This window comes from Asparagus officinalis, chromosome 4 (assembly GCF_001876935.1).
Source record: "Asparagus officinalis chromosome 4, Aspof.V1, whole genome shotgun sequence".
Lineage (NCBI taxonomy): Eukaryota > Viridiplantae > Streptophyta > Magnoliopsida > Asparagales > Asparagaceae > Asparagus > Asparagus officinalis.
Genome location: NC_033797.1, coordinates 42,410,631 through 42,421,735, shown reverse-complemented (window position 1 = coordinate 42,421,735; position 11,105 = coordinate 42,410,631). Strand labels below are relative to the sequence as shown.

General features: G+C 34.0%; 1 protein-coding gene across 1 annotated transcript in view; it reads left to right on the top strand.

The window, feature by feature from the left end:
- Window positions 2,641-11,105, top strand: part of LOC109837302 (teosinte glume architecture 1-like) — a 14,722-nt gene continuing 6,257 nt past the window's right edge. The window contains exons 1-3 of the mRNA XM_020405489.1: window positions 2,641-2,975; window positions 3,129-3,203; window positions 3,797-4,054. Coding sequence (XP_020261078.1) covers window positions 3,843-4,054 — 212 coding nt within the window. The 5' untranslated portion in view covers window positions 2,641-2,975; window positions 3,129-3,203; window positions 3,797-3,842. The remainder of the gene's footprint in view (window positions 2,976-3,128; window positions 3,204-3,796; window positions 4,055-11,105) is intronic.

Below are 11,105 nucleotides of genomic sequence, written 5' to 3'. Positions count from 1 at the left end.
GTCTAAATTAATTTACCTAATTAGTTTAGTATATTATTTGGTATGTTATTATAGCATAATACATTTTTTCACTTTATACTAAAATATAATATATTATATTATAATTACTAATTAATTATAATTATATTTAATGTTATTAATATAATATAATATAATATATTATAATAATATGATATGTTACATAATAATTGATATAATATACAAACAATATATTTAATACAATATTTCAATAATATAATATTTAATCAAATATTATAATATTTTGTTTAATTCAATATAATATTATTTAAAATATTATATTATTATTAAAATATAATATTTTGTTTTATTTTATGATAAGTACTATAATTTAGATAGAATAATTGATGACGTGACTCCTTATTAAAATATTATTTATAATAATCATAATATACTATTAATATGTTCAATATTATTAATTAAAAAGTATTATTAAATAATATATTATATTATATTAATAAAATATATATTAAATAATATAAAGTAATATTATAATAACATAATACTAATATTATAATATATGAAATATTATTAACCAATATGTAATAATGATATATAATAATGTTATATCAGATAATATTATATAATATTTTATTATCTTACATTATAATAGAATTCTATAATATAATATAATTAAAATATAGTATATATTATAATACAATTAACATATATTAGATATTTAATAAATTAATGTTTCTAAATTATCTCACTTTCCTCATAATTGTCCCAAAGTCAAGAATGGAGTAATTTTTGGCGGTTGGGACAAAAAGTTTGTATTGAAGTGAGATAATTTTGGGAAAAGTGGGGATAATTGTCTCAATCGCATTGTCCTAATGAATAACACCTTCAAGTGAAATCCTAATCCCATTGTCCCATTGAATAACATCATAAAGTGAAGTCCCAAAAATTATCCCACTTACCCCAAAATTACACCAACCAAACCCCCCCTAAGTTGAAGATGTCCTCGGTTCAAGCTTTCAAGAGTGGCTGGGAAGCCTCTTAATTTACTTTCTATTTATTTACTTTTTGATGATTGAAAATTAAGAGATGAGGCATAATTATTTATTTTTTATCTTTTACCTTTTACAATTTGACATTAGTGTTCAAATAAGATTTAGAAAATAGAGGATTACTTTCTCTAGACTCTTTAACTTTAACTTACTTTTTAGCTGCCAAACAAGACGCTTAAGTATGGCAATAATTTGCAGAATTATATCAGAGGGCAAAACCTTGCACATCATTGAAAATTATCTTGATTTTGAAGCGCATGCCTTTTTCTAATTCCTTTGTAGTTATTAATTCAGCAACATCATTATCATTGGCCAATGTTATGAAGTTAACTCTCTATTGTCATGATATATCTAAGCAACATCATTAATTCAGCAACATCTAGATCTAAGCAAGATATAGGTATTCGGTGGAGGCTTTGCTTATGAAGTTAACTCTCTATATATTGTCATGATAATAGTTCCATCTTATGAAAACTTTTTTCCTAGTTGAATTAAAAAGCACCTGTATATCCTTCTTCTTAGTTATGAATAATAAGAAACCTGTGTATAATGAAAAGTTGTAAGCTGTTCATTTATCCAGGGCACTAGTGATAGCAAAAAATAGTATATTAATCCTACTTTCATGCTAGATTGCTCATAGAGCACAAATAAAAGCATAGTTAGGGCCTCTCCAACGAGATTCCAAAACACTAAGTTTGGCACCACTTTCCTCCTCCAACGCAGTGTCAAAAGCTGCGCCAATTTCGTGGGGTGCTATGGCTAAAAAGTCTAGTGTAACAAATAAAGTATGTTTAAGATTCAAAAATTACACTGTAGCAGTAGCGATGTTTATGATAAAAAAAATAATTTAGTACAACAGGAGGTTCAAAAATTGAAGGACAATGTTTATGATAAAAACTAATTTAGTACAACATAAACAGTAAATCTATGGCTAAAAACAATTGCGTGAGATAAGCAATGTATTTAATATTTCACATCATATGTTAGCAGGAATAGTTACTGTAGCATGACCGTGATTTTGATATTTTGCTTTTAAGTTAGAAGCAGTGGAGATGAGAACAAAGAAGAATAAGTTTACACGCAATCAATTAAATCAATATTTCATTATTGCCTTGTCATTTTACTTTCTTCTACAGTTGGCCAGTTTTGCTTTCAAGTGTGTTGCCCAATTGTGTGCGGGGTGTTCGTAGGTAGTTTGTAGGTTAATTTTACTTTCATGCAATTTATTTATTTATTTATAGCAAAAGGTCGGAATTAACCGTGTATCCCTCTTGGATCCTAGCTGGCGCTATCGAGAAGCTACCCGCAGGATTTTACAGCAAACACCTATTATTATTCTTCTTTTAAAAAAAAAAGAACTTTTTAATATGTTCTTCTTTTGGGCGTCCAACAAAAAAACAGCCAAGGGTCAAACAGCGTGGGAAACAAACAACGAAGTTTCATCGAAGCTTTGAAGCAAATGAGAACTAATTAAGCATGATATTCTCGAGAAAAAAGGGGAAAAAAATTGCAGCATAACAAACCACAAAAGTAAAAAATAAATTAAAACAAATAAATAAAAAGGAAAAAAAAAAAAAAACCCCCCGAAGAAACTCTGAAAGCAACCGCGCACAAATCCCTTAAAACCTTTTTAGGGTTCCAGAGAGATTTTTATTTTTATTTATTTATCCTACTTTTCTTTCTTTAATATTTATAGACCCTCATCTTCACCAACGCCCAATTGATATGATCGCATCATTAACTTGCGATAAGCACTTGAAAACAACTAGGAAACAAAAAAAACCCCCCGGTCTTGACTGCGTCCCCCAAAAAGATTTTCCTCCCTCCGAACCCCCAAAATCCCTAAAACCCACCACTCATATTTTATTTACCCCCCCATTTTCCCAGCTTTGAATCTTCGATAATGCTCCTCTAGTGCAATCCATGTCAGGGTTTTAATAGTTGGATGTAAGTATTTTTGAATCCCCTTTTGACCCCAGCTTTTGTTTTGTTTGCTAGTTGTTACCTAACCCACTTCTTTTAGCTTATTATTATTTTGATCTGTTGGGGATTAATCTGGTGCCATTTCTATACTTGGGCTGTTGATTTCCCCCCTTATAGTTTCATGAATGCTTGGCCCTGGGAGTTTCCTCTTCAGTTTGAGCCTTGAGCTGTTGACCTCTCTGGGATTTTACTGTAAGTAATTGTGCTCATCTGTTGCTTGTTAACTTTTTTTTGTTAATGGGTTTTTATTGAAGCTTTTAATCAAATTTATGTATATGGTAGTTCTTATTATAACGGGCTGCTGCCAAATTTGCAATTTTCTTCCTTAACCCTCGTTTTTATGCGTTATGCTTTAGATTCGAAATTTCTGATGGGTATTGCAGTCTCTCGATGCTGATGGGTGTTTGGTTTTATTCAAATATTATATGTGTATTTGTCGAGTAGTATGAGTAATTTTTGTCTCTCCCTTTGTAACAATTTCCTTCTCTTTTTCTGGTCTGCCACAAATAGTGCCATGATTTTTTTTTCCATTTCTTTTTGAGGGAGGTCTGTTATTGAAGTCTAATTGACAAAAAGTAGGGAAATGGATTGATTCTGAAACGCGTGGATGGCATTATCACAAGAGGATGACAGTCAAAAATAGAAAAAAAAGAAAAAGATAACAAAAAAGGAAATGGGGCAGCAAGGTGAAAAGAGTGATAGAGAACACAAGGGACCATGGTCGAACTGTAGAGAGTCACTTTCATGGATTAGGATATGAAAAGACCTTATCTTGATTTTTGCAGGACTGGGGGAAAAAAAGATTGCTTATTCGATCTTAAGCTTGTGGAAATGGTGTCATCTTCATCGTCAGGTTCATCTAAGAGGGCTCGGGCTCTTAGCAGTGGCGGTCCAGTTGCTTCATGCTTGGTTGATGGGTGTGTATCTGATCTTAGCAAGTGCAGAGAGTACCACAGGAGGCACAAAGTCTGTGAGGTTCATTCTAAGACTGCAATTGTAGTTGTAGGGGGAAGGGAGCAGCGATTTTGCCAGCAGTGCAGCAGGTAAATTTAGCGATTTCAATCGTCTAAAAGGATCGGTTAATTCTAGTCTTTCTTACTTGTACATTAGCATTGCCAATCTATATACTAAGTTTATTTTTTTTTACTAGAAAATGTCGCCTATCGTCTTAATTGCTACATCAGATAATTGCTAGTTTTAATCCTTCATAGCTTCATTTCCTGCTTGCTTTTGATATAAAGCTGTTGCATTTTTATTTTGTTTTGGCTGCTGTTGTAAATCGTTCATCACTCATAGTCCTCTCCAATTTCTGTGCTTATTAACTGCAATTATTTGGATAACTGGAAAGAACTTTATACTGTAGTTACGCATCAAGCGTCTGCACAGAGAAGGAAGTAGATGTTTCTTTATTTAATGCTGAGGTGTTAGTTTTCAGAATATATAATTGTAGAATTACTAGATCATTCTGTTTGATCAATTTTCTTTCGGTAAGAATAGAATAAGAAGTTTTAATGTAAATATTTTGTTGTTGTTATCCGTCTGCAATCTGCGTGCATATTTGAATAGAATTTGATGAAAGACTGTGGTCACAGTATAATTCCTCTGTTTCTTAGTGCATGTGATGTCAAATGTGCTTAAGTGAAGTAGTTCTCACTGTTATTAGAGAAATCAAGTTTGCGTTCATCACTTTTGGCTAGAAAAGTAGTCCTTAAATAGACCGTAGTCCTTAAATAGACCGTAGTCCTTAAATAGACCGTACTCTGTGAAGATTTTCTTCACTACATTTATACATGTATGTATGTATATGTATTACATAGATTACTGAAAATTTTTTCTATGCTCAAAGTTGTTTGCACGTGACATCATCTTCCTTACGAGAAAGTCTAGCAGCAGTCGCTTTAAGCGACTGCCCAACCTCACTAGTGTTATTATTCGTCCACGTGTCTCTGGTCCTCTGATTGAAACGGATACCCCTCTATATTAGGTAAAACTGTGTAGTTTTGCCTCCCTGCCCTCCCTCCCCTTCTTGAAAGCTTGCAGAAAATTTATCTTTGGGTAAATTTCACTTACCCCCCTAACTTTGGTGATTTGCACATAATCCCTATGAACTTTATTTATTCTACTAACATCCCTGAACTTTGGGTTGTCTCACTTAACCCTCTGAATTTTAAAGTTCTACGATGTACCCCTGATGGTTAAGTGTTAATGATAAAATGACCAAAATGTCCTTTTGAAATAGAACCTTAAAAATGAAAAAATGTTAAGGGTAATTTTTTAATTTAATTTAGGGGTATTTTCATTATTTGCTGTCACATTCTTGGCATGTGACCCTGTTACTTTAGAGGGTTATGTGAGATTAGTTCAAAGGGTTAAGGAGAATAAACAAAATCCATGGGTTTATGTGCACAACCCACCTAAGTTTCAGGGGTTATGTAATTTTATCGTTCCTCGTAAGCTGTACGGACTCTTTTCTTATTTTCTGATTGACCATAATCAATTGAGATTGGGGACACGTGGACGAGTAATAATGCAAGTGAGATAGGGTAGTTGCTTAAAGCTACTGCCGCTAGAATTTCTCCTTCCTTGGCTACAAAACTTTACTTTATTGAATAAACATATACCTTTCCTTTACTTAGTCGATGCAAGTTTTAAACCTGCAAATTTAATACTCTTAGCATATCTTTGTAAAAATTCCTTTCCTTTCCTTTCCTTTACCTGTGTGATTATCTCTGAATTTGAAGACTAGGATACCTTTTGATTTCTTTTAACTAAATCCTGTAAGTAATGTGCTGCCCTTCACATAACTTTGCATGCATGTGGGTTTATTAAGGAACACAATGTTACCTCTACTGTTTGGTGCTCTTCTAATTTCCTTCCCTTTTTCCTTGTTTTTGCTTCCCATGGTTTATTCGGATGCAATATGCTACCCTCTGGTGCCCAAGAATATTCAATGAAATTTATTTGGTACTTCTTTTCATAGTTTGTTTTCTTGAACATACGGCTTGCATATCTTCACTCAAAAAATGAAGTCTAGAACATCTGGCATGTCTAGTCTTGTTTTGCCGCGATAGAGCAAAAGTGATCATCACATATCAATCATATATCTCATTTTAAGTCTGCGGAGCTAATCTATCTGAAACCGTCCCCTGTTGGCTAATAATGAGTAAGATAGCAGACATTAGACTATAGAAGAGGAAATCCTAGATTTAACACATCAAAAGTTGATACATTAGCTTTTTATTCAGGAAAAATAAAAGTAAAAATAAATAAATGACAAGCTTGTAACTAAAATTTGATTTATTGCATGTTGAGTCTGATTGGAACTGTCAAAACCGTTGGAATCCCAATAAGGATACTGGATAGATCGAATCGGTAAATTTTCTGTGGAAGCTTTTTGGTGTCCGTATTACTTAATGACCCATATGGCCCCACATTTTGCCAGCTAATGTATAATCCTCGCAAGTCCAAGGAGCTTCAAACTTTGTGGTACGTGTGCATTTTCCTTCTATTTCTATGCATAAAGTCATCGCAAAATAAATTTATGTGGTAAAAGCCAAAACATCAAGTGTTGAGGGTGGCCAAGGAGAAATAATAGAATCTGACTATCTGATAGTTTTCTTCAGTGGATACTAGTTCAACATGTAAATACGAAATGCTTCCTGCCATAAATGCTCGAGTTTCATCCACAAGCTTCTTGTCCTTTCATTCTGTTAACTGGGTAATCGGAGAGGATAATCAACCCTCTCTTCTCGGACTTATTTTATAATATGGGAGAGACAAAGGGATTAGTCCACAAGCAATGTGGGAATAAACACATCACAAAGCATCTATATCATTTATGCTCAGCTTGTCACAGATAAAATTCATTCTTGTTCTTCCAAGAAGGTTTGTTAAGATATCTGCGATCTGACGCTCTAAATGTATGTGCTTGGCTCTAACGATCCGATTTTCCATCTTCTCACTAGTCAAGTGACAATCAATCTTTATGTATGTTGTCTCCATACAAGCTTAGAGGTTGCTCAGGAGGAAAGCTAATTTTCGTTAATATATCTCTAATCTAGGTTAGCTCACAGTAAGATTCGCCATAGCTCGATATTCTGACTCCATTGTAGAATGAGAAACTACACTCTATTTCTTGTTCTATTAGGAAATTAGATTTCCTCTAATAAATACACAATATCATGCGGTCGATCTTCTGTCCGTTTTATATCTTGCCCATTCTGCATCTGATAAACCTGTAATTCTTTTGTGTCCACTAGCTGAATAGAGAACTCCATTGCTTAGAGTTTTCTTAAGATATCTAAGAATTCTTTTCACAGCTTTCACCGTGTTCTAAAAACATCCTAGGCGTCCGCCTAGATGTACGCTTAGGCATAGGCGGTACTGCCTACTGCTAGAACCAACCTGGACGGTGGTTCTATGCGATGGAATCGCCTAGGCGACACTTAGGCAGCGCCTAGGGCTAAGCGTCTTGCTTAGGCGATCCGCCTAGCTTTCAAAAAAATAAAAAAAAAATAAAAAAAATAAAAAAAATAAAACCAAAAAACTTTTTAATGAGTAAGATAGCAGACATTAGACTATAGAAGAGGAAATCCTAGATTTAACACATCAAAAGTTGATACATTAGCTTTTTATTCAGGAAAAATAAAAGTAAAAATAAATAAATGACAAGCTTGTAACTAAAATTTGATTTATTGCATGTTGAGTCTGATTGGAACTGTCAAAACCGTTGGAATCCCAATAAGGATACTGGATAGATCGAATCGGTAAATTTTCTGTGGAAGCTTTTTGGTGTCCGTATTACTTAATGACCCATATGGCCCCACATTTTGCCAGCTAATGTATAATCCTCGCAAGTCCAAGGAGCTTCAAACTTTGTGGTACGTGTGCATTTTCCTTCTATTTCTATGCATAAAGTCATCGCAAAATAAATTTATGTGGTAAAAGCCAAAACATCAAGTGTTGAGGGTGGCCAAGGAGAAATAATAGAATCTGACTATCTGATAGTTTTCTTCAGTGGATACTAGTTCAACATGTAAATACGAAATGCTTCCTGCCATAAATGCTCGAGTTTCATCCACAAGCTTCTTGTCCTTTCATTCTGTTAACTGGGTAATCGGAGAGGATAATCAACCCTCTCTTCTCGGACTTATTTTATAATATGGGAGAGACAAAGGGATTAGTCCACAAGCAATGTGGGAATAAACACATCACAAATACAGCAAAACTCTTAACACTTCCCCCAAGCTAAGCATATATATCATTTATGCTCAGCTTGTCACAGATAAAATTGCCGAGAATAAACACATCACAAATACAACATAACTCTCAACGCTCCCCCCTCAAGTTGAGCATCTATATCATTTATGCTCAGCTTGTCACAGATAAAATTCATTCTTGTTCTTCCAAGAAGGTTTGTCAAGATATCTGCGATCTGACGCTCTAAAGGTATGTGCTTGGCTCTAACGATCCGATTTTCCATCTTCTCACTAGTCAAGTGACAATCAATCTTTATGTATGTTGTCTCCATACAAGCTTAGAGGTTGCTCAGGAGGAAAGCTAATTTTCGTTAATATATCTCTAATCTAGGTTAGCTCACAGTAAGATTCGCCATAGCTCGATATTCTGACTCCATTGTAGAATGAGAAACTACACTCTATTTCTTGTTCTATTAGGAAATTAGATTTCCTCTAATAAATACACAATATCATGCGGTCGATCTTCTGTCCGTTTTATATCTTGCCCATTCTGCATCTGATAAACCTGTAATTCTTTTGTGTCCACTAGCTGAATAGAGAACTCCATTGCTTAGAGTTTTCTTAAGATATCTAAGAATTCTTTTCACAGCTTTCACCGTGTTCTAAAAACATCCTAGGCGTCCGCCTAGATGTACGCTTAGGCATAGGCGGTACTGCCTACTCCTAGGATCAACCTGGACGGTGGTTCTATGCGATGGAATCGCCTAGGCGACACTTAGGCAGCGCGTAGGGCTAAGCGTCTTGCTTAGGCGATCCGCCTAGCTTTCGAAAAAATAAAAAAAAATAAAAAAAATAAAAAAAATAAAACCAAAAAACTTTTTAAAAAATCCAATCTAACCCGCACCCATAAAAGCTAAAGTCTCTCTCTCTCCCCCTCTCTCTCCCCCAAACCTAAAACCTTAGCCACCCCTCCTCCCTCTCCCTGACCCCCCTCCGATGCTCCTCCTCCCTCTTTGATCCCCCTTTGGCTCTCCTCTCTCGCCGTCCCCCGTCCGACGTTCCTCTTGTTAGACCCTAAGGTCGCTATGAAAGAACCCTAGAGGGAGGGGGGTTGAATAGGGTTTATGCTAATCTAATCCGATTTAAAAGCTAATTAAAACTTACTAACAAATATCCTAGCAAATATGATATGTAACAAGATAACTATGTAAGGATGTGAAACTAACACAAGAGTGAAACAAGATATAAATAATATAGTGGATGAAATAAACGATGAGAGTGATAATAAAGATGTTCACAAATATAAGTGCGTTAAGCCAAACTCAAACAAGCAATATGATCACGGAGTTCGGACCTCCCGTCCTACGTCTCCGCTCTCCACTCCCGGGGAGAAATTCACTATCACACCGGGTTTTTAATGATCATCCGAAAACGTTTACACCACACAATATCGGTTTTTAACGCCCACCGATCAACGTTCACAATCACAATATAACTACACTAACTACCACCTTAAGTGTTGGTCCTCACGTATCGACTCCCTCAAGTGCTCAGAATTATCACCTCTCATTAGGCCACCGACACCACTCCTCTCGGTATCGATTCTGTCATCACCACACACTCCTCTTGGTGTACTAGTGTATTACAAAGTGTTCCTCACAATTAAGGCTCATAACAAAAGATTTGTTCTCTAATATGGATGAGAACACAATATAAGCTCACACTCAATGTCATAATCCCACAACCCAAATATACTATGAATGTAAATATAATAAGCTTAATGATTGTGTGTGAACAAAGAGATTCAATAAACGCAATTTAAACTCAACATAAAATCTAGCTTATGAAATTAAGATCAAACATATAAAATGCTAGAATTGAGTTTAAGAAAAAACTTCTCTATAGATCAAGAGAGAGAGGGAGAAGAGTTGGATGCTCAAACACCGATGGATGATCTTCCTCAAGCCCTTGTGAAATTGTTTTCACAAAACAAACTCTCAATTGCTTAAAAGTTTTTTAAACAAACACTAAACAAAATTTAAACCCTTGTTAAAACTTTATTAAAACATTCTCTTGGATTTTCTAAAAAATGAGAGCAATGGGGTATTTATAGGAACCCAAAACTTTAGCAAAAATTCTAAAAAAATGACCAAAAAAGCTCCCAGAAAACACTGCTGGAAACTATCTGTTACTGTACAACGACTCTTTCATAAGTCGACTTATGAGTCGACTCAGCAGAAGAAAAATCATAACTACGCTGCACTTCGTGAGTCGACTTATGAGTCGACTCATGAGTCGACTTATGAGTCGAGTAAACATGCATAGACCTGAAGTGCACAGAAAAACTCAACTTTAAACCATGTTAAAAAATATCAAATAAATTTCAAAAATTATGAAATTTTGGGAGATGATTATAGACATGATAATAAACATGCTACAAAAATTGGTTTTTGAAAAGGGCCTCCCAAATGAGAAATATCATTATTTTGTAAAATAGTCCAAAACATAAAAATGTGAACACATGAATTTTGACATTTTGGCTAAACCATATTTTGAAACTTTACAAAATGATTTTGTGGACTTAATGAATGATTGTTAAGTCTATAAACCATGAAAACAATATTTTCTCAAAATTACATATTCTATGCAATATATTCTCAAACAAAATAGAGTATGAAACATATGATTATATATGAATGTAAATTTGTTTCATATCTATATAGCTAAACCAAAACAGAATAATAAATATGAAATATGTAATCTCATATTTATAAACATAAACACTCAACACTATATATATATATATATATATATATATATGGAAACTAAACATATATGTATATATGAAACTATATATACATGGAAACCAAAACTGAATTGTGTATATATATATATA